We start from the raw sequence: 24706 nt of genomic DNA, 5'->3' as shown, positions 1-24706 counted from the left end.
TCCTTCACTATCAAGTAAAATATCAGGATTTAGCTGATGGTGTGGGATGCTCTCTCCCAAAGCCAGTGTAATGAAAATGCTGCAGATGTTTCAAAATCCCACAGTAAGCACGTATATCAGCATTATGCTTCTTCCTTTTCTTCCCTTACCAATTAAAGATGACCATGGGCAGGTTCTGAGAGAAATGCCATCTGCTCCTGCTGAGCCAAAAAGACAGCACCCTTGCAGTATTTTCTAAGAGTACATAAGAAAACATATGTGTGTATCAGAATTGTACTTCTAACCTAGTCTCATATGTTCTGTCAGTTGCAAGGCAGATATGACCCCATCACTCTGAGTAAGGTCCATCCAATGCTAGCACAAAAATGTTCTTCTGGGTAAAGCAACTACCATTGTTATACAATATATAAACACACGTATGCAGCAAAGACACAGCAACTTTTAAATCTTTAAAGGAATGATGGCGGGGCAGATAAAAGTTGGGTGTATTTTTAGTATCTTCTTTCTGTTAAGATTACACTTCACCATTTTAAATCATCAATACTTGTGAGAAAAAGGCTGTTTGATCCGATCAATGACACGGATATTCCTGAGTTTCAAGTTCTCCTCTAAGACTAAAGGCTTGTAAATGTGGGTAAGTCACTTAGCTGTTACATTTTCAGGTAGATCATGAAATGGAAAGAGCACAGATACACTCACGGGATATGTAAGTATCAAATACCATTTCATAAAGTGTCTTGAAGGTGAAGAATTATGCAACTGTTATATTTACTACCATGATAAATAATCTCGGAATAAAGAAAAAGCAAGCCAGTTAGAAGATATGGAGAAAGATGCACAGGAAAAAGACCCAATAATCTTCCTTTAAGCTTTTAGGAAAAAAGGTGGTAGGATTCAGTTTTATGTCTCAGGACAGTAAAATTCATTCTAGATCATTTTTTTCCCCCGCGTGTGTTTTGGTTTTGGACATAACACAAGACTTAACATTCTTCTCCTTGTCAAAGCCTGTAGAGAGGCATAATTATTTTTAAAGGAAAGCACAGTACCATTAACACTATAATTCAGTGTCTTCCTTTTTTGCCTGGTCCTTTCAGCACTGTTTTCCAAAGCAGGACTGGGAGACACGTTGACCTTTACTGATCAGTAAAGTAAGTTTTACATACATTTATTTTAAATACATGTCATTATTCTATTTTCTTGGTCTGATGTCTTATTTCAGTGTATTAATAGATATCATAAACAGTCAGCCTGGACTTTTCAGCAAGCATCTCAGATCTGTACCATGGAGGTGGTGGTGGGTGAAGGCAGAGGGGAAATCCACGGATAACAATTTAGGACAACTTTCTAGGTGTTTTTTTTGTGTACAACCACTGTTTTCATTTCTAGCCACTCTGGATTGTGAGCAAATGCCCAAGTTTTGGTAAATTCAGTCCACGTATGTAATTTTCTCTCACTTCCATGTGCTGATGAATCATTACTGGATCCTTCTCTTTCCCAAACATAGTCTGGAAAGAGGGGAAAGAAACTATGACCCACAGCACCAAAATTCCCCATTGTGGCAGAAGTGCGACAAGTCCTCTATAGCAACATGGTCTGCTTACTCTGCTTCAGCCTTGGCACCAAGAGCAGAGAGGACAGAAAAACAAAACACTGAGTGCTACAACAGACTTGTGGCATTGCTGCTGACCATACTGCCAATTAGACAAATCATAACACACTAGAGCGTGTTCTCTGAAAACCCTAAATCACATAGCAACTGTAAGAGTACACATTTTCGCAATAGCATTTCACATGAAATGTGTATTTTTGGTCAAAGTCTAATTCAGAGCTGGGTTATTACCGAGGACAGCTGAGTTTTGTAGCCCTGGCATGTTAATGGACTATTTCCTGATTAATCTGTTTTCATCAATGTACTATGTATTTATCATTTGCACCTCACAATCTACTACACATCTCTTTTCAAACACTTCCAATCAGATGAACCTGTTTAAGGATTATGACTGTGTTACGCACACATGTACTACCCCACTTGATGTATATGAAGGAAAGAATACCAAATGTACTACTATTTTTAATGGAATACTGCTTATCATTTTTTCCACCCTGAAAAGAGATTAGTAATGCAGGTATGCATCTGGTTAGGTAAAAATCTTAGAAGCTTTAATGGAATGTGAAAACACAGAGCAATTTCAGCACTGTCTGGGTCTCAGAATTTAAAACAAAGCATTTTTCTTAGGCTCAACATTTTTTAAAATTAATAGTTTCAATTGAAATGATTTTATGTAAATCATTTTGAATGGAATAAAGATACTTAAAATTATTTAATTTGTTTTTTCATACTCTTCTTTATTAGCTGTTAAATATCTGAGGCAGAATATTTAGTTGGATAATAATCGCAAACTATGATAAAACAATCAGTTTGCTAAACATGCTCAGCCTATACAGAGAATGAAAATGTTAATTACTGCATTGCAAAACTCCCAGATCTTGCTAATATATATTTTCTGACTTGTTATAGATTATTACATTCTGGCTATTAATTCAATAAAAATAAATACTTACTACTGTGCACAGTCAATCAGTTGATATTCATTTGACCTCTCGAAGCATGCCTTTACGCCTTCATCATCCCAGAGCTTTTTTGCGTGTTCAAAGAATTCCTGAAATCGGAAATGCAACAAATAAGAGAACATTTCTCAACCCTTTCACTCCCCAATTTATGTGTTGCTTCTTCCCCCCAACCTTCATGCTTTATACTTCTGCAGAGTGATAGACTACACCTTTAAAGAAGAAAAGCAATAAACATTAGCAAAATTGCAGTAAAATATATGGCTGCTGACAGTTTCCAGTACATGATACGTAATGAAGACTGTCTTCAAAATTCATGCCAGTCCATATTTACACACAATTTACTGTAAGAATGAAAGTTACCTAGAAGCATGTTCACTTAATTTTTAACTGAATTTATGCTTCTATGATGGAAAAGGCAAAAAAGTGATGCAAAAAGCTGCTCAGTTTATAAACACTAGCTTCCCAGAGAAAGAACCAGTTTGTAACTTTAAAAAGATTGTGTAATTTTTCCTGAAAAACACAACTTTCCACTGCTTGGTATTTTCTCATGCAATATAATAATTTGATTGCAAGACTTCCAGAGTCTTTGCTCAACACCACTTCCTCCAAGCAGCTGCCTGGCACAATGTGCTTTTCCTAGCAGCTATGCCAGGCAACCCAATCCAGAAATATCTGCCAGCAAGCTTATTTCAGAATTATTTGAAAGAGGAATCAAAGCTGTCCTTGGTGACGGTGAAGCCCTAGCTCTGTTGTATAAAACGCACACATGTAGAGCAGTAGGTCCAACCCTGCCTGCTGGCATCTGCTCCTCCAGAACACCCTGCTGTAGAGCCTCACATGCTCCAGCTTGTTTTAAAGCTGGGAGTCCGTTTTATGTTATATCATTACTGGTAAGTCAAACCGTAACTGAGTTTTTCCAGCTACAGCTTTCTAAATCAAATGAAGAATGGTTGGACAAATTAGTATTTCCTTTATTATATGACTGAGTCTTTCCTCCCTCAAACCAAATTGTTAAAGTAGTACGTCAACTTAAACACAGAAGTTGTTTGTCATCTCTTAACACCTCAACACTGCTACTAAATAATCAGAGTCCTTTTGGTCAGTCATAAATTTGCAAAACCTAGCAAATTGCTTTTCCACAATTCAATTTGGCTCTGCGTAAAATGGGTGTAATATCACTATTCACTTCATGATCCTGCCAAAATGTTGCATAAATATCTGAATTCTGAAACTTTCTGAAGTTGTTTGCCAGTCCCTCCCCACACCTTTTCAGGATTAAAAGCTTCTCTCATAAGACAAAGTTTGTAGTGAAAGATCTTGGCAGCACAGTGAATTCACTTCTGCTCTGTATGGGTTTCCCAACCTTGCATGCCACCCCTGTGAGGTGCCCCAAAAGGTGACACTTCTGCTCTTCAGCAACTGTCTGTGACCTGCTGGTGATGTTTTCAGGGAGAGGCAAAACACAAGACAAGATTTTCAGAACAAACTAGTACCGAAAATTATTTAGTTAAGCTTTGACCATGGCTACAGTAGTCCTGAATAACCCCTGAAATACTTTTTTTCTTTCAACTATATTGTGCACAATGTAGAGAGAGAAAATTCCATTCTTTAAGACGTTTTCAAAACTTTAGAGAAAAGAAATTAAAGCAGGTGCGAAAAACCATCATAGAAAGTCTTAGAAGAATAGAGGAAGAAACACTAGAGATTGGCAAATGCTTATACTGCCCTTGAAATTTACTTCTTCACTGTGAGGATGTGTTTATTTTGTCTTTGTTATTTTAATGACTTATGTAACAATTGTTTGAAACACTGCCGATCCACCTTTTGAAGTTATGCTATGGCTATTATAAACTCTCTGCTCCTATAGCAGAAGGAAAGCAAAAACAAGCTCAGGAAAGGACAAGATATCAAACTAAGTAAGTAGAAGGAGAAAGCGGACACAAATAACAAGGAGCATGACTACAAGAAAAATGAAGAACTGAAAAAGCCAAAATTATAAATACTAGAAAACACGGAACATTCCTCTAACTTGAAGCTTATGCTTGATAAGATAGGTAGGGCATCAGCTGAATGCATCTAACTTGCTGGCATCTTTGTCCAAAGAAAGGCAGGGCCTTCTCAATGGAAAGAGCGAGCTCTGGATAAGCATCAGGGTCCGGACGTAAAAGGACCCAGCTCTCCCACCTGCTTCAATCGGTGCAGTGTATGATCCCAGCCCTCCCTTCTGCAGGTGCTTGCTGCTGAAGGTGCATGGCCTGAGCGCAGTGCGGCTGCCTTCCCCTCCTTGCCTTCGGTGGGTGGGAATTCCCACCTGCCTGGAAAGCCATCTCTGAGGGGAACCTACATCTGAAAAATGGCTCCATTCAGCCCCACACAGCCTACGGGAAGGGGATGAGAAGAGAATGATGTCGGAGTGAAAGCATCCTTTCCTGCGGGGTGGGATGGATTGAGCGATGGCTGCAGATGTAAATAAATAAGTAAATAAATAAAATTACATAGCTACAGTAGTTTCTAACTTCCCTTCTGTTTTTACATCCTCTGCATGATTTTTATTTACTCTTAAAAATCTCTTCTGGAAAAGAGGCAATCTTTTCAGCTCAGCTTCTGAGACCCTACAAATATGTTGTAAATACAGGGTTTCCATATTATATGCTTCAAATATTTCCACCTGACCATTATATCTCAAAGCAGTCTATTTAAAAACGACTTCCAGACTTCTAGTCCAAAGCAAATCCTATAAAACGGAGCAAATATACCTACCTCATTAAAATGTACCGATCTACTGCAGAGGAGTACACTTGCCTGCAAATTGCCTCCCACACAGCTACCCGATCCTTCTTTCCCAGGTGACTAAAGCCTTCCAGAAAAATCCTGCTTCATTGCAAGACACCAAGTACCATGATCCAACTTTTCACACTTGTTTTTAACCCCTTTCTTGTCTGCTTCAAGTTCTTCAGTATTTTTTCTCCTCAACTGCTGAACGCTCCCATCACACACAGTCAAGCACACAGGAGGATCCTGCTCACACATGCCAAGCATGTCTGGATCCCGACCTACTCTCCATTGCAAGGACACCATCCAGATAGCAGTCACCACATTACCTTCAACCTCTGCAACCAAGCCCCTTTTGCCTGACTGGCCTTCTAGCAACTGCTCCCCGATCCCCAATCCCCATGACTCATTCCTATAGACCCCAATGCCTGTCACCTCCTCCTCCTGTGGTCACATCATGGCCACCTTGTTGGCAAGCAGGCACTGGTGAGCTAATGAAGGTGTGGGCTTTGGGCTAAGCCTGCCCTGCAGCACCTGCTCTTGGGGCTGCAGTATTCTCGGGGTGGTAGCCACATTTGGCAATGTCCATCACGGGGAAGAGCCAGGGTAATTCAAAGGACAGAGAATTAGGATTTGTTCTGGCTGATAAAGGAAGATGGTCTAAAACTTTTCAGTTAATGTTTGTGAGGGGCGGGGAACTACATACAAAACATTACCTTAGGTCAGTACAACACAAATAAGGTTTTAAGAGAAAGTTGTGACTTTAGCAGTTTACGTTCTGAGATAGCCAAACTAAGATTCTCTTAAGGGTCTGACTTCTGGAAAGTTCTTCTTAATTCAGAAGTTCTTAAAAGTCATGAGCCAAGTCCTTTAAGAAACCTCAACTGGGACACAAGAAAACAGGGACATGGAAAATCACTAGGGGCATCTCACGCACTTGGTTTGCAAGCACATGCAGCTGACCTCTATCGGATCAGTCACTGAAATCTACTAAAAATATTTAGTATGCTGAAGAGAACCAGGAATAATGTACTATGTCTGAAAGCAGAAAAACACCTACATCACGACACGTCTATGAACACCAAACAAAACAGAGCTGTTTCATCCAAACTCTTCCTTAGCGACAAAGGCATACAAATATTTGCACCTATTAATATATAAATAAAACTATTAATATCTTTTTTGATGTAATATTTTAATTAGAGCATTAGAGAAGTAAATGATGATGCCTCAGGTCTCACAAGTTATAGGTCTCAGGAATTACAGGTACTTTTTACTTTACACACATTAATTTACACCAGTTACCTAAAAATTTATAGGACCATTAGACCATACAATACCAAAATTTTGATATGATCAAAATGAAGATGTGACACACAACATCTCAAATATTTACTAATATAAAATTATCCGGAAATTTTCCACTTTTTCCAAGACAATCCGAAAAAATCAGCCCCGCATTCCCGAGCTTCCTTTTCACTAGCAGATTTTTGTTATACTTAGATATTCATGCATCACCTAAAAATCATGCAGTGATGTAAGCAGGTTATGATTCCTTTTTTTTTCAGAACAAAGTAAGTTAGGATGTACATAAATATAGAAACACCCTGAGCTGATATCACTGATGTAAACAGTATTGTATTTTTACTACATTTTATAAAGGTCTTGTAGAAATATTTTTACTCATCTATCCCAAGGTAACATTTTTAGGTTGAAAAAAAAGGAGGGAATATATTCCTATACAAAACATTCCAAGAAACCAATACAGATAACAAATGCAGATGCACTACAGCTAAGTCTCAAAGCACTGTTTTTCAACTTTGTCCTACTAGAAGTTACAGAATGTTCTTGAAATTTAATTTTCCTTATTTTGGAAATAAACTTATTTATTGGTGGGTTACCTTAGAAACCTCCCCCCCTTATAACTCCTCCAAAAAATTTTCAAGTAGCTAAAAAATGGACTTGTTTCACTTTTCAGCTGTCTAAATTGGGAATAAATATTAGTGATGATTAAACAATGACATATCTTCACAAACAAATCTTTATGTATTTTGGAAACAGAACTTTTCATCTAATTGCTTTACAAACCACAAAAGTTCATGTTAGGTAAGGAACACAATTTTTATTCTATTAAGATTCCATTCTGTCTTCCTTCCAGATGGAGTGTACATTTAATAGCTATCCTGATGTCACCTTTGAGTCTCCCAGAAACTGGGATGTGGAAGACTCCACTGTATTTTTTATTCTGCATATTTCATCTGTTAATGTACTGTAAGCCTGGAAACAGCTGCTTAGATCAATGTGAAATAAGATAGCTCTCCCTCAATCTAAAATTCACTCTGTTATTCTCCCAAACTGTGAGACAATTTCTCATCTAAAACACAGATTAAACCTGTCTGATTAGCCTGACAACCATTTAAAGAAGTGGCAAACGTTACACATTTTCATAGTTCTGCCACAGTGGGTGTGAAATGAAGTCGTCACTTCTATTCTGAATTTCAGTTACTACTTCTTCTCTCATGTACTTAACCAAACAAAAAGTAATCACACAATGCATTAAAAATTCCCATCCTAACACCTCCTAAACTCTCAACAATGACTGAAGAACAAAATGATCCACACAATTCATATAGGAAGGGAGGTATGTGCCTCCCTATAGAGCAGGGTGTACTTCCCAATGCACAGGGCAGGGGGTATATAAGCAGTCCCAGCCTCCCATCCACACAACTATGGAAAAGTTTTGTGGAATGAAAGAGTGACAACTGATGGGTAACACTGTAATACCATAAGGATGACACCCAGTGGAGTCAAGTTAAGGCTGCATAAGCAAACTACCTTCATGGTTTTCTAAATGTGACATGTTTGGCTCCACAATCCAAACAATATCCCTTTAAGTATCCTTTTCTGTGTACCACATCTGAGCTCAAAACTGAACTGGATCGATCAGTCTGCAGCCCAAGCTGCTGAGCATGGCAGCAATAGAAAGCAGCAGGATGCTGTGCTGTTACAGGGCAGGATGGGAAGCAACATAGTCTGGGAGAAATGACTAGGAGGAAAGACTCTAACCTAGCACTTTCTCCACTTCCCAGTGAGCTGTGAGGAAGCCTTTTTCCCTGCAGTGCCCGGGGGATGACCAGAGGGACAGCATCCTGGGCAGCAGGAAGCTCGGCTGAGCTCCCCCCTCACAGTCCAGAAAACTTCGTGGCTGCTGGGGGTGTCAGGGAGGCTGCTGCTGCACTGGCTGCTACAGATGCCACAAATCCAATTAGCATATCGGTATTCTGTTGGGTTTTATAGCATAAACCATGTAAAGTAACAGAAGAATAGCAATTGTAAAAGGTTTATATTTCAGCCAAGTAAAACCTGGAATTTTACAGGATAAAGCAAAAGCTACTTTTGCAGCTCCAGGACTCTCTTGCAAGCCCTCTACAATCTCTACTTGCTGCAAACAGATCTCAGATACTCAGATTAAGATTAGGGTAATTTAAATTTAAGAGTTCCACTCCTGTATCCGTTAGGTTCTATTTTTTTTCTTGATGCTCATTTTCTCATTAATTCAAGACTTGTGCACTTGGAAACTGAGAAAAACCTTCCCAGCATTGCTGTTGTGACTGGGTTCTGCTTTAAATTTAACTTTCTCTACAACATAACTTCTAAGGAGGAAGGGAAAAAAAACTAACAGAGAAAAATCTCTGTGTTTCTAAATGTAATGAACAATATAATCATTAGAGAGCTACAAATCTGGTCAAAAGAAGAAAACCACTTTTCCCTGTGGAGACTACTGACACATCCCAGTACACCGGGTTTCTCTACAGTCCACCATCATGCTTACCCTGTATAAGCATCTCTGAACCTCCAAATAGGATGGTACTGATATACATGATAGTTTCTTCAACTTTCAAAGACTTTAAATCACATATGATTATCTCACTATAAGATATACATGGCAGCTCAACATAATATAATCCAACAGCTAAGATTTTTTAGTATGTAGCAAAGAATAAATGATCTGCTTTTGGTTTAAGAAGGTATGGTAATACTATAAATAATGTATAATAAAAGTGATAATGCAAAATTGCTTAGCGAATAAACTCGGAATAACACCTGGGGCTTCAGGGTGAATGATGAGAATAAAAAAAGGTACTTTTACATTATGTAGTAAATCAGGTAGGCAGTAGGGAGACGAATTTAAGTCATACAAACAAACTTTTATTGCAATCTTTTGCATAGTATTTATTTTCCAATGTCCGCGCTTTTCTCTGCAGTGCAAGACACAGGGCCTTGTAGAAAAAAAAATTAATTTAAAAAGCTATCTGCATAGGCAATCTTAATTTTGAGAGCCTGACGTTAATCTTAACCCAGTGTTTAACTGAGGCGGTTGTAAACTGATGTTACAAGAAACACAGAACAGACGGTGAGTGACAATTTGTCCCAGTGCCTCCAGTTAGTACTGGTTTGCTTGTGCCAAGTGTAGCAACTCATTTTCTATTAAAAATACTCTTCACCCCCAAACATCTACTGGGTGCAACTGTAAACTGTAGGAACAAAAATTTTTAAACGGACTTAATGCAGAAATTATGGGGTAAAGTACCAGGTAAGACACCCAAGAGAGAAGGAAGCCTGCTCAGTTACCTCTTCCACAAACAAGTACAGTCTCTTGATAATCAGTCTCTTGTTTATGAGACAAAAGTGTCCCCTATGGCTCAGCCAGCTTCACTTCTTAATCCTTTATGAAATGTTCTGCCTAACAAGGGAGCTGTTTTGCCGTAGGTATACAAAATGCAGCTGCTCAAACTCCTAATGCCCGCAACAAAGACAAGCAAACAGAGTTACAATTTAAAAACAAAAGCAGAATACATGACTTGAATTTTTCCAACAGCAGTAGCGTCAAAACCTTCATTAGCACCCAAGCAATAGCATGAGAAACACTGAAACCATGTAGGAGTGGGCAACTGGCATGCAAGGACCATGCTTAACAGTAGGGTTCAGATGTTTCTAAAGCATCAGTACTTACATTAGATTAATTATACAGAAACCTTTAGGAAAAGTACAACCTCCACCCCCTGCAAGGTGTTTTCTGTTGTAATTTGTGGGTGTGCAATAATCAATGCAATCACTTTGCTAGTTAGTGACTCATTCTGATAGGCAAAGAAGCAGTTTGGCCTCTAACCCTCCTCCGAAACCTAACTTTGGATCTATCAAAGAGAGTTACAGAATAATACATCCAGATCTGCCTTCTCTCCCTGTTCATTGGACTTGTTTTGCCTTTTTTAGGCTGGAGGCAACAGCCTTGAAGCACGATCAGACTGCACTAAGCGTAACTTCAGTTCATTAGAACTGAAATGGGAGGATGGTAAAAACCACCTTCACAGAACACTCTTGTATTGGGGCATCTTATGTTCCAAGAAAACAAAACTAGTTTATTAACTCCTAGGAGAATCTTTTCCAACTTGGAAATGTAAGGTAAGAAGCTGGGGAAACAAACAGCATTTATAAATGTATAAAAGCGCCACCTTCCCATAGCTGCCACATGCCATCACATCTAGACAAAACGTATGAATTGTGGAGCTCATTGACAGTGTTCAAAAACCAGCAGTGCAACCAGCACACTACATTCTACATCCCTTTCTTAAACTATTTTTGTGACTTGACTTTTAAGCTCTTACTCTACACTACATTTCCAAGAAGTGTGTACAGTTATGGTATCAGCCTGATTGCCTTAGCAGTTCTATTTCTGCCTGCCAGAAACATGTTCCATATGCCATCTTAATTTACAGAAATCAACAGGTTCACTTTCGTAGACCACAGAACTCATCTACAAAGTCTGAGAAATATATTAATACATTTTTCAAACTCTTATGGGCAAAACACTGAAATAAGGTCTGCAAGTTCTTTAGATCATACTAGCAAAACTAGAAATAAAAACATGATTTTTGGGGCCAGCATGGTGGATTACATAGGCTTTGAAGATAAAAATGCATTATAAGTCAAAGAGCAGTTCCATGTTTTTTCTTCACTACTTATTAAATAGTGGCTTTTTTTTTTTTGTCTGAGCTAGACAATGAAGCTTTTATCATACTTAAAACAAAAACCTCTGGTTCAATCTTCTAGTTTCCATTTTAACTGTGTATTTCAACTTTCAGTCTGCCATCACAATTTCTTGGAACGCTGCTGCCTACCTGCTATTTTGAGGGGGCCATCAAACTCTCTACTAAGGAAAGCAGGAGAAATAATTTAAGCAAATTACTTAGTGTATGTAATGCCTAAAAACCGTGTTGCACTGAGGATGCAAAGCTCATGAACATTCTTTTCCTTGCAAGTATTCTGATTTTGTCTATGTTAGGACTTCTCCCTGAATGCACATAAAGCCCTTAATTTTTTAAAAAAAGGCCTCTCAAATTATGTGTGAAAGTAATTACAGGTGTGTTACACAATCCTGCAACATTGCTGCCCTTTGCTTTTCTGCAGCACTTGTGAAAAGAAAAAGGTAATTATTGTAATTCCCTCAAGGAGAATTTTTTGGGAACAACAGATGATGACAAAGCATGAGATAAATCTGCAAGTGCTGAAGAACCCACAAAACTTCTTGGTACTGACCAAATAGAAGAATCAGAAATATGTCATGACTTTACAAAATTTGGTAGCAAGTTGTTTATCCATGTGATCAAGACGCTGATTACACAGTTGTCTTTGTAGAGCGCTGAGCTTTCAAACTGGAAAAATTACTCAAAACCACAGAATCTGGGTGTCACCTGTACTGGGAGGTGTTTGCTTGCTGTTTGCTTATCAAAAGCAATAATGGCACTGCAAAGTGTACGGATCCTGTACGTCAAAATTTGAATCTTCATCTAATTAGACAAGACTAGACAGAGCAGAGTCCATTCAGAGTAGAGGACAGAAAATCAACCCACAGCAGTTTTGTTACTACTTCTGGTTCTGCAATCATTTAACTCCTGGGCCTCTGTGTAACAAATGGCAACAAACATCATACTTCATTTCCTTATAAGTCAATATAACGTCCCGCCAGTGAATATGTACAAGCCACTCTGCAATCCCTGATGAAGGGACTGTTATGGAAGTGAGAAGTACTGCTGTAAGATATGTATTATAAATTGGTGAACTTCAGGCATTGCACGGCAGGAAATATTATCAAGATTTTTTTTTTTAAAACACAAGCCAATAATAATAACTTACATGCTGTGACATGGCAGAGCTGGACCTGAATCCCCTACAATTTTAAATAGAGTAGTATTGTATCAGATCACATTTTTTATTAGCCGTATAGTAAGGCAGTTGTCTTCTTCCATGCTACAAGACACTTTGACACAAACCAGTACAAAAAAATTGAGATCCTCTGGTGAATTATTATTTCACTGAGCAGTGAAAATCACACGGTTAATTCTTGCCCACTGCTTTGAAGACATAAAGCTAAATGGGCCCTTTGTCACTTTCTGACAGTGAGAACTTGACACCCTATGCAAGTTACTCCTGCGGTGCTCTCAGCCCTTCTTACAAGTCTGCCTCGGTTTTCATGACTGAGATGGTGGGGATACCCTCAACAAAGTCAGACCGGTGGAGTACAAAGCTGAGGGACATGGCTCTCCCCCGTCCCCAGGCAGCTCTCCTGTCCCTGCCCACAGGGAACCCCTGCCGCTTCTGTAAATACAGTTTCATAGTGACGACAACTGTCGAGTGAGCTGAAAAAACAAGCCTGCAGCTTACAATTCTTCCAGTACAGAAAGTTTCTACTACTCACAGCTTCAACTGTTTTCCTTAAACCAGTTTTGAAGGTCATATATCAAGGAACCATTTCATGCTCTAGTATGCACTTTATTATTTGTAAGTGATTTCCTACCAGACAAGTGGTTTGCAAGGATCAAGAATTCTCATTTCCTCTTATAGATTTGATTCGGAAATAAATGTGGGCAACACCATGCGACAACAGGCAGCATCCACAACTTAAGCAACTCTCATAATTAAATCAGAAAGTAATGGAGAAGTCAGCCCTCTGCTGCCAAATCTATTTAGCCTTCTACTCCTCTGCACAAATTTTATCTAAATTCTTCAACTTTATCTCTCTTTTTTGACACTTTCTCCTGTCCTCATCCATGTGCAAAAACCAGACTAGCTTCCACACAGTAACTTATTCTGAAATACTTACAATAGTAGGAAAAGGAAATACAAGTCTTTATTATATCTCTGTCACTAAACTAAATTGAGTTTCAGTGAACAAATTTTTGGAAATTAACAACCACAAATGTAGATACAAACATATGAATAAGGATTCCAAAGGAAAAACTTTTTTGTCTTTTCTATCTGATGGTTGTTGCCTTTAAGAGCTATTCTGGGAAAAGACTGTGGATACAACTGCAGGAACTAGTAATTTTGACTATGTGAAAGTAATATACTTTAAAGGAACCCCATTGTTTGAAGGCATGTGCTCACAACTTTTATAGATGCAGAACTACTGTATCTTATTATTCAGTAAGACTAAGGTGTCTTAATAAAGCTCTGAAAAACAGCACATATTCTTAAGTAAATCTTGGCCACATTTTATATAATTTTTAATATTCTCTAGTGCCAGCCCCCATCAATCTAGTGCTGACGAGCCCCAGAAATTTCAGACTGCTTCAGAAGAAATTTAGCTAGTGACTTCAGAAAAGTGAGATTTTAATTCCTAGTGTTAAGTTCTTAATTTCCATTCTGCAAAGTATGTCATTTTAAAGAACTGAGATGATAACATCCTATTATGTGTAATATAGAAAGAATGTATATACGGTAACAAATGAAATGGCTGATGCATCAGAACCTAAGTATTTTTTATTAGCCCATAAACATTCTTGCAACTCAGAAACTGCCTGGAAGTCAACAGGAATCTGTATCTGTAGGAATAGAAATCTCTGTCTTTATTTATATACATGACCAAAGAACAACTTGTGGATGGGAAATTCTGTTGGAATTTCAGAGATGGAAGCTGTTAAGTGGGTCCAGCTTATTGGGATGCAGACATTTCCAGGGTATCTGAAAAAACTACTTTATATAGCCTAAACTAGCTTCTTCCCTTTCTTCCTAGTCTTTTATTTACTATTCGCTGCAGGATTATTTTTCACTTCAAATGTAATCTAACATGAAAGCTGCTGATCAGTATTGTAAACAGATGATTAGTGTCTTCTGACTGCCAAAGAACTGTTAATGAATCTCAATACATGATGTTGAAGCAGGGACATGAGATAAAATAATTGAATTGAGTGAAATAATAAAACCAGGTAATTCCCTCAGTTTAAAAGGCAAATATTAACAGAGCTTCTTAAACAGAAGGAAATGATTCATACTCATCTCAGAAACGGTAGGAAATGAATTTCTTTGGATTAATTAAAATCAAACTGCCACCAACTGAAGTAGTGCTTACTGAAGTAAAACACAGAGCTAGCCAGTTTGAAGTCATTGATACTGGACCCCCTCCAACATGCAGAAACTGAGGTGAGACCACCATGCAAGTCCCCCAAGGAGCCTCCCCGCACTTTCTCTCCCAGCTTCCTTCAGATACTACTCATGCCACAGAGCCTGTCAGAGCTGCGACAGGGCCACCAGCAATCTCCATGCAAGATGGCTGGTTTGTACCTGAATAAAAACAAGCCACCGGATGTTGTACCTGGCAGAAGAAAAACGTGAACTAATTTAACTCAGTTAGATCGGGAGAGAAAACCTCCGATAGGTACGTGCAGATTGTAAGCAAGGCCTTGAAACAATGCGAAGACAATTCAGACAAGGACTTTTATTGCCTTCTGTTACAAAAACCAACCAACCAACTCTAAAATGAAACATAGAAACAACTTCTTCCAGCAGCAATCACTCTAAATTTCTAGGGAAACTCCATGCCAAAGACTTTTTTCATCTCTCTTGCTTCCCGTGTATGACTGAAAGAGAAGATAATGGCTGGGCTACAAATGCACACAGGCTATTCCCGAGTCTTTAAATATCTCCTTGAAGGATACTAGGAGCAGTTGCATTGTACAGTATAGCCTTTAAGCAACCATAAACTTCTGAGAACTGAAGGTAGTAAAATCACCAGCAGTGACTTTTCATTAAACAAATACACCCAAAACTTCTCTTCCTCTCTATGTGTCCATTGATCCATTGTTTATTGATCCATAGCTTTTTTCATTTTTCAAGTTGAAATGCATTTCACTACTGAGGGAAAGAGCATTCTTTGTTATTTCCGTCAAAGACTTTTTCTGCAGTTAAACTAGAAAATGTATGTAAACACAAGAAGTGAAATTATCAGTTGTAGCAAGTCCAAACCTTAAAACTGTGAAATAGTTCAATATATCTGGAGAACATGTACATTTAAAGCAAACAATAAATTTTTAATTATAAAAAGGAAAAGCTGTTTTATTTCCAGGAAAATAAAAAAAAGGTATTGACTTGGAGAACTTGAGACTCCAACCAGTTCTTCAACCAGTCACACTGGGTGTATGACACATTTGGTTAAACATAAATGCTTTCCTCATATACAGTTGTTTCTGTTTTCAAGTTGTGGCTTTCTTATCTACCTTTTATAGATCAAGTTTTATTTTTAATGCAATACAATTTAATTAAACAAACATTTGATATACACTCCTAAGCTATTTATACAGATAACCTCATGACAGATTCAGTTTGTAAGATGAGGAAATTAACTTAAAACCTTTGCTTTCAGGATTCGCTTCCTACAGGATCATACTTTGAAACCTTATTTATGCTGCACTTAAAACAGGAACGAAATAATAAAGCCTTTTGCCTATTATCCTTTTGTTAGAGTGCTAATTTTCACATAGGTTTCTTTACAAGAAACTACAATAAAATGTGGATAAAGAGCAGAGTGATCTTCACATGAGAATAACAATCCACATAATGGAGTTTTGTGCTTTTCTATTCAAAATTAAAGGACACCTCCACATTCCCTATATAAACTATGATTTTTGTTGCTCAGAATTCATTATAAAAATATAAGTTAATTCTCTAACATATTCACTGACTTTTTAGAAACCGTCTTGAAATCTGATAGAGAATAGGCAAGTATTTTAATTAATTGGATCTTCAATGCACTGAATTTGTACAGTTTCTAGTTTCTTAATGTTTACCCACGCAGCCTAGTATTTAGCTCTGTCCTTCAGCGATGGATGGTTTCCCACACAAAATGGCTCTGCACTGAGAACATGTAGGTTGCAGACCTGCAGCAAATCTCACCAAGGTTAGAGGACTTCTTCCTTTTGCATCCTCAGGCACCCGGTGCAATGGGACCCTGATGTTAATTTGAACATTTTAATGCTTTTATTATTTAAGTACATAAACTACAGCTCTTACGCAAGGCCCCAACAGCCATCAGCAATTTCAGACATCAAAGATGAGGCAAGGCTTCTCAAGTACTGACTTAGTTTCGGGATAGGCTGAAGCCTAAATGCTAGTGCTCTGTACAGGCTAATACACCTACCAGAAGGAAGCCGCGGGAACCGCCTGATTCCTCCCCAATTTCTTCTGAAGGAAAGACAGTTATTGCTACTTATTTTCAGGACAGTTTTGCACTCTGTTGAGCTCTGCAGACCAACATCTTGAAAATAGGCACTGGCTAAGTACCACTGTTTGCTCTTTATCAGTGGGTTGGCAGAACTGTCCTCTCAACACAGCCTGAGCAGGCTGCTGGTCTCCCCTGAACAATTAATAAAAACTTAGAGAAGAAGCTGGCTTCTTAAAACAGCATTTTAGTACAACAGCAGTATTAAACTTCTGTCGATGGTGACTGCCATGGACATCTATCAATACCTTATTTCTACATTTCTAGTAGAAAAAAGAGGGCAATCATACTGCCCCAGTTGATCAACAATAGCTACAGAATCCAGCACACATAAAGATAAAATGTAGGTGTGCAAGGAAACCTTAAAATAGCATAAATAAACATAGTTGTCTATTGTCAATAACTGATCTATGATCACATCTGTTTATTATACACTTGTAAATTACAAATCAATGCTGATAGTCCCTTAATGCACAATTACCGTCTGGTTCATTACTAGATATGCTTCTAATGGTACAAGCTGGTAAACTGAAAGAGAATACTGAAAAGATTATTAATTATCAAGAGAATACTGAAAAGCGGTTTTCCCTTTAGAAGCAAGAAACAAGATGAAAAAGACAAACATATCTGCTTCTACTGAAGTAAACTGGCTAGCAGGATTCAAGAGACATTTCAGTTTTTTGGTAAAGCAACAGGCAGCCTGAATATATATTTCTGTATTTGCCATGTTTCAATGCTATAAATTATAAAGGCTCTTTCTAAAATAGATGCCAAAGATTAGACAGCTAACTGAACTGACTTAATATAGTTCATCAGAAATGTTAAGTGGCTCCTGTTAACTGACTTCAGCTAAGCTGAATGAACTAAACATTTCCAAAAGGAAAACTGCATTAAGTTCCTATAAAGACTGTAGACAACAGAACCGCAACAGAAAAATTTCATACTTTTACTGAGAAAAAGAACTACAAAGATATGATGGAATATCATTAAATTAATGCAATCTTTGAAATAAAATAGATATCTTTGTTAGGTAACAGCCACAAGAAGAGAGTTTTTATGTATTAAAAACCCCAAGAATTTCTATAGCAAAGCTGTAAACAGGTGGGGTTTTTTTTGCTTGGTGGCAGGAATGACTTGTATATCATGAAGTCTTGATAAAATAATTACAATGTATCTGATTGGTGTGTGAGAAATTCATACCTGTGAAATAGCAGCAGTGTAAGAGCAAAAACCTAGTGTGAACGCAAATATTTGATAAGAGTGAGCTTCTGATAGCTTAATTGTATAATTCAAAAAGAAAGCATTATTATGATGGTGGAAAAACTCCTTTGGTCAGGATACATAGCTATGCTACCTTGGTCCATCAATACCGATACACTGGTAAGTATATATGAATTTAACTTAAAGAGATCTAAGTGGAGACAAGCCCTGAAGAAATTCAAGTGGTATCACATTTTCATATATTGTGTTTCCTGTGACTAGAACAAAACAGCTATTAAACTTTTCAGTGAAATGGTGACATCCTGTCAAGCTCCCTCATCAGTCCTACATCTTGCAATTTTTATATTTATATTGTTTATATTGTTTTTATATATGCATATGGTCCTTGTTATGTTTTAGTCCTCAAAATATATCTCTTTGCAAACATAATCCACAGTTACCAATTTTTAAATGATATTGAACTTTTAAGTATTTGATCACTAATTTAGATCAAGAAATTCCAATAGCAACTTTAAGAATAATTAAAACATCCTTCTGTATATATAAAATTACTCTCCTTTAGCACAGTATAAATCTGGTACATTCTAAAATGCTGTCAAACCTTTGGCTTGGAAATTTTCTGTTTGCAGACTTATAGCCACATTAGCAACTCCCAAATGTAATTTACTGCTATATCACACTGTATTCCCATGTAGCAACTGTAATGATATCTGCTCCTAACATTCTTAGCAAAACGAAAGACAAAATTTCCAGGAACTAAGTTAGAAAACCTACAGATTACCTAACATACCTCACAGAAAACAGCTGCTGTATGACCATATCATTAGATTAAGTGTCATAAAACACAGAAGTATTCACATCCATCTTCAGAGTCCTCTTGTTAAAACATTAAGAAAACCGATAGAACAAAGTGTTGATAGCTGAAAACATTTCCCTCACCTTTCTTATTTTGCTACTCATCAGACCTTAATAAGAATCTAACAGAAATAAGAGATTGTTTTAAAATTAGCACATGTATCATTAACACACTTACTTGCACATCAGCATCCAATCTGCTCTTCCACAGCCAGAGTAATGAGTGTCGGCACTATCATCTTAGAAGTCTTAGAAGAAAAGTGTGCACTTTTATTTGTGGATGCACTGATCTTCCCTAATGGCTGGTAAAACAAACCTTATACCCCTTGTCTAACCCAGGGCTCCCACACTGTCATGCCAAACCATTGGGAGGCACAAGCCACAGGATGACAGAGAGGCCACTCCTGGCTTTCCCTGGAGGCACATGCTCACCCCCTGGGGTGAGTGCTCACCTGGAGTAGTTCCCTGAAAATGCTCACCCCTCCCTTTCCAAGGGCCACTGACCCAGAAGAGGCAGTGATCTGCACAGACACCCTCGCCACCTGCCTCAGAGTGGGAGCCCAGTTGAGGCCAGTGTGAGTAGGAGAGAGATCGGAACACCACAGGGATGGGGTGTCCAAGCTTGGTCTGGGCACTGACAGTGCTCACTGAAAACAGAACTTAATGCATATGAACAGACTATGTTTTACTTGATTCAGAGCCAAAACCTTTAACAGAGATAAATCAAATACAGCACTAAATAATGAGATAACTGATCCCATTCTCTTTGGCTTTACAAAACAACTTGGACTCCTACGATGTATGAAAAAAACCCTGAAACTCTTTTTAGTAAATTATTTAAGTAATAAGTTCTACACTGATATCCCATGGAAAACAACAATTTTCTATTGCTTTTACTAAGTATAAACAGTAAGAAAAACTCATTTGTGCTTCCAAAATGACTCTTAGGTCACAAAGTACTTCAGTTGCAACCAAAGCATGTCATAGCTCTATACTAAATCTATACTGACTTTTTGGATGGTTAAATTTATCTGGGATTATTACCTTGCTTAAATCTCTCAGAGAGGCCAGGCAAGCATATAATGGAGTCCCAATGCATCTACGCCAGCTTGTAACTTAACTCTTTGCTGAAAAAGTTAAAGCACGTTTTTGCCTTTTCTTCAAGAGTTTTATTTTCTCTGTATTTGAGGCTTTTGTTTATAAATTATTTTTAAAAATAAGCAGTATTAGTGTTATCTGGATCACTGCAGAAATAATAAAGAAGGGAAAAGCAGTGTATGGCTACCCATTTTATTAACTATTCTATCAGTTAGCTGAAAACTATCAAATACTCTATCAGGGCAATCAGTTCCAGTGCTCCATCTTACTTTTTCATTTTCTGAACAGTTTGGACCATGCACTCTATGGATTTGCCATACCATTGTTAGGATTTTTAAAAAAATGCTTCTTGTAACACCACATCTATTTCAGTATTTAACATAAATAACAGACTGTAATAATCAAATTATGTTGCCAGAAGTACAGTACACTACTGGAAATACGTGTTCACGGGGGTGATTTAGATTGAACAATTGGCTAACTCTTTGGACAGAAATTACACAAGTCCCTGTTAGCGTATTCAACATGAGTAGGTTAAGTATACTGCTGGATTCTAGGTTATTTTTTGCAACTCAAGAACAGTACAAGTATGAACTGAGAATATTTCTGCCACATCCCTTGTCACTGACAAACTAACCCCTGAGCCCTGCTTGCAAAATGCATATGTTTCTAAGACCAACCAGCCAACCAAAACCAATACAACCCCCCCCCCCGCCAACCCAAAACCCAGCCAACCAAAACACAAAATTTTTGGCTTTTCAGTATGGAGAGACTTTTACACTAACATAGTGTCCCACCACAGCTGTGCTGTCTCCAGATGAGTATGAGAGGATCCTCAAGCAGATGCAAGGGTATTTGGAAGACAGACCCACATATCAAGGAATAGAAAAATTAGTAACATATTTGAGAGGCCAAAAGAAATAAGAAAAGTTAATTCTAAATAAAAAATACTAAAAATATCCTTAGAATATCACCAAACCATAGTGACTTCATTAAATCGGATTACTAGGCATCAACATTTGAATTTATTCAAGATGACTAACATACAAATTTAAAAAAACAATTATAGCAGTTATAGCCATATAAATTATGAAAAAATATAAAACACACAGTGAATGTGAGTTTGCCTGCAAATTTCCATGCAATAACCCTAACAAACTACCTAAGCAACTTTAAAATGTAGCAATAATGGGTTTTGGAGATGATTTGGGAAAACAAGTTCTGCTTATGAAATATTTTTTATATTAAACTTTTTATATTTGAGCCAGACTCCCAAACCCACTGAAACTACAGGCAACAGGCTCATGAAAGAGAATAGTAACACTTTGACTGCAGAGTACTAGGACAAAAGTAAATAGCTATTGCCATGCATAAATCAGTTTTTCTGATCGAAATATCCCAGGGAGTGGAAGATTGCTTAACTGGGGACGAGAAGCTTCTTCCTGGCTACATGAGGAAAATGGTAGCATGCGTGACAAACAGAAACAGAAAGTAAGGCAAGCACTGCGGAGGAAAGATCCTGTCCTTTCTGGAGGAGAGGCCACCAACAAGGAGAGCAGAAGGAGAAGCAAGAACTTTACAAGCATCTGACTTCAGCTCAGCGAATCCTCTAGAAGAGAGAAGAACCTGAGGTGGGGACATGCTAACTACAATGACTGTTTTTGTCCAGGTCGGTTTTTCATTTTTTTTTTAAAGCTAAATTACAGATTTTGCAGGTTTTTGGGAAAAACCTTCTTAGATCTACATATGTGTACTCCTTGAGAAATTGCCTGCAGAACATGACTGAACTCCAATTTATATCAGTCATGACATTCCCCTGCTTTAAAGAAGGAGAAATGTTTCAAACACTCCTCAGGAATGTGTTTAGGTTTAGGTGAATGTGTTTAGGTTTAGGTTACACAATTAAGCAGCACTGGAGTTTTACATCAGTGGCATATTTCAACCTTCAGAACATTTAATTTCTCTCATATTGCTAAAGCTCCTATGATATTGATGAGATCTAGCCTATGAATAGTTATTTAACAGATCTTTCATACCAGCTAGCAAGCAGATTCATACTATTAACTAGTATTAACTGCTGTAGCTTCACAGGCTCATCTCAGGACTAGGGATGCCAATACCATTTGTCCAATGCCCAAAGGCAGATGGACCAGGGAGAGACAAGGGACCGACCAACGTGCTTTCCATGCAGAGAGCATAAGTAAATCCATAATGGTGCTACCATAGCGTGTGGAGAACCAGGTAGGCTCTGCCACAGTGCCACAGTTCAGGGCAAGAAGTCCTGCAGCTCTGCACGGGAAGGTTGCAATACACAGTGATAGTGAAGATCCAGGTGCAGATGTAGGTATATTCCTGAGCAAAAGACTCTGACCTTCCAGTCAAGCTGTAAAAAATCACTGAAGGTCTTCTCAGGTGGGGGACTTCCTCTCCTTACCATGCTAGCTCTCAAGCAAGACATAGTTCTCAACATGATTTTACTTGATGTACTGTTAAAAAGCAGCTTCCTCTAGCATGAGGAATAGTTGGGAGGGTTGGCTTTTTTTAAAAAAATTGGTTATCTATTCCACTATACAGCTGGGAGGAAAGTGAGAAGGGAGAGAGAGTTTAGAGAGAAATAAAGCATTCCAAATAATCTGAATAGGAGAAAAAAAAATATTTCTAACAGGAAATTAAGCATCCTTTAGAGGAACTTTTGAAACTTGAAGGAAAAAAGGTCAGCTTTAATAACTAATTTATTCACTTGATAAGAATTTACAACCATCACAGCTGACCCTCCAGCAATTATAAAAATGCCCTGACTGATGCTGTCTTGTGACTTCTACAGTATTTTGCAATGAAGTATTATATAAAAGAGTGATTTTTAATTATTTTTTCTGGCATTCAAAAATCTTTCCTTTCTTCATTCAATTTCTGAAATCCTAAAGACCTCTCAATCAACAAAGAGCTTTAATGTGGAAAGTATTTCACTTGAGCCATATCAGTGTGTGCAACTCACTGTAGCAGACAGTTTAAAGAACACTGTGACAAATAATCAAATAACAAAACTAGGCTTATAAATAGGTTGAAATGGCTGTAAGACAATGAGAGTCAATATCAAAGCCCCAGACAATACATTTTGATGTACATTTCACAAAATGACAGAGAATAAATAATATAAGGAACATACTCTGATTACATATTTAAATGGGGGAGACAAATGTGCAAGTTTGATTATGATTGTTTATCTTCACATTTTAACAGTGCAAAGTGTCAAGGAGAAAATAAAAGTACAGCAAAAAACAAATGAAAACTACTCAGAATATGCTGAAGTGAATGCAGTCACTGAAAACTTGTTTCCCTCTTCCTTTGCAATTTTAACATCCAATTAACCTGGTAGAGTATGTCACAACTCTGTTTTCTTGCTGATAAGGAAAGAAGCAAATTTGCAATAGTTAGAGAGAATAAAATGAAAAAAATAAGCATTCCATGATTTCCAACATTCATCATGGAACTGCATCTTTGCTCTGTGAATCAGCCTCAGCACCTACCCTAAGCATCACCCTTATAGTAACTCAGGGAAAAGAGCTCATTGGTCCTGTGGAATTAGCATGGCTGGTAACTTGAGAAAGGGTGTTGGATCTTAGAGATTTAGCATGCGAGTGGTCTTTGTTGTTCTTCTATGGACAACAGGCAGAAAAAAGTGCTTTTAAAGAAAGCACTCTAGTTGAGAGGGACTGAAAGGTCTCCATGCATTTCTGCCTGTGACTGTTACCAGTGCTCTCTGTAAACAATCCAACAAGCCCAAACATTTAGTGTTCTTCCCTCCCTATGCTATGGGTTTCTAGAGTAAAGCTTTACTTCACCTTAGCTCACGTATTATAATGTATCTCCATTTTATCGCTTGGGCTTTAAGGTACGTTTAGACTTCGACTAAATGGACACTCCCTACTGTAATCTCCAATATCACTGAAACAATTTAAGGTAATCCTTCTTTCCGTATTTCCAATTAATCAATAAAGCAAGGAAGCAAATAAAAATCTATTGACAACCAGTTGCAGAGATTTCTTATTAAACTCTAGCAATACACTTGAATGGCTATTACCAGGGGTTTTTTTTCAGTTGAAGGTTAGTATTTATCTTCTTAACCAATGCATGTTGTACGTCTTCAAAAATAAGGAAAGATAAGAATGCATTGCAAAAGAAAAAAAACCTAGCTGATATGCAATACATAACTTTTGGTGAGAGTCACTTGAAGTTTTCCTTCTGGAAAGGTCTTGTATTCGCTTTCCAACTTGTATCATCATTACTCAAATTAAAAAATTATTCTTGATTTTCTAACACTAAAAATAACAGAGAATGACTTTACACAATAGTCTGTGTTGCTAATCCCAAAAGCCAAAACACATCTATTATGTTTTGTCCCTACTGAAAAAATTTCATATTTAAAATACTAATTTTAAAATATTCCATAATTATTTACCATCAAATTATTTTTCCCCTTTTCACCCACCACTTCAAAAGTTAGCACTATTTAACACAAAAGAAACCAAAATTCAGCTGCAGCTAAAAAACATATTTTGCTCAATTTAGCAACATTACTGCATGAGAAGAATGTAAGCAATATCTTGATTTCTATATACATGCCTGCATAAAAAC

The 24706-nt window shown here is 37.6% G+C and overlaps 1 protein-coding gene across 2 annotated transcripts in view; it reads right to left on the bottom strand.

The window, feature by feature from the left end:
• Positions 1-24706, bottom strand: part of GNAL (G protein subunit alpha L) — a 192136-nt gene that overhangs the window by 55216 nt on the left and 112214 nt on the right. For both annotated transcript variants that reach the window (XM_074822124.1, XM_074822133.1), the window contains exon 5: positions 2563-2660. In XM_074822124.1, the coding sequence (XP_074678225.1) occupies positions 2563-2660 (98 nt within the window). The remainder of the gene's footprint in view (positions 1-2562; positions 2661-24706) is intronic.

Source organism: Strix aluco, chromosome 1 (assembly GCF_031877795.1).
Source record: "Strix aluco isolate bStrAlu1 chromosome 1, bStrAlu1.hap1, whole genome shotgun sequence".
Classification (NCBI taxonomy): Eukaryota; Metazoa; Chordata; class Aves; order Strigiformes; family Strigidae; genus Strix; species Strix aluco.
The sequence above is the reverse complement of the archived record's forward strand: the minus strand, read 5'-3'. Positions and strand labels throughout refer to the sequence as shown.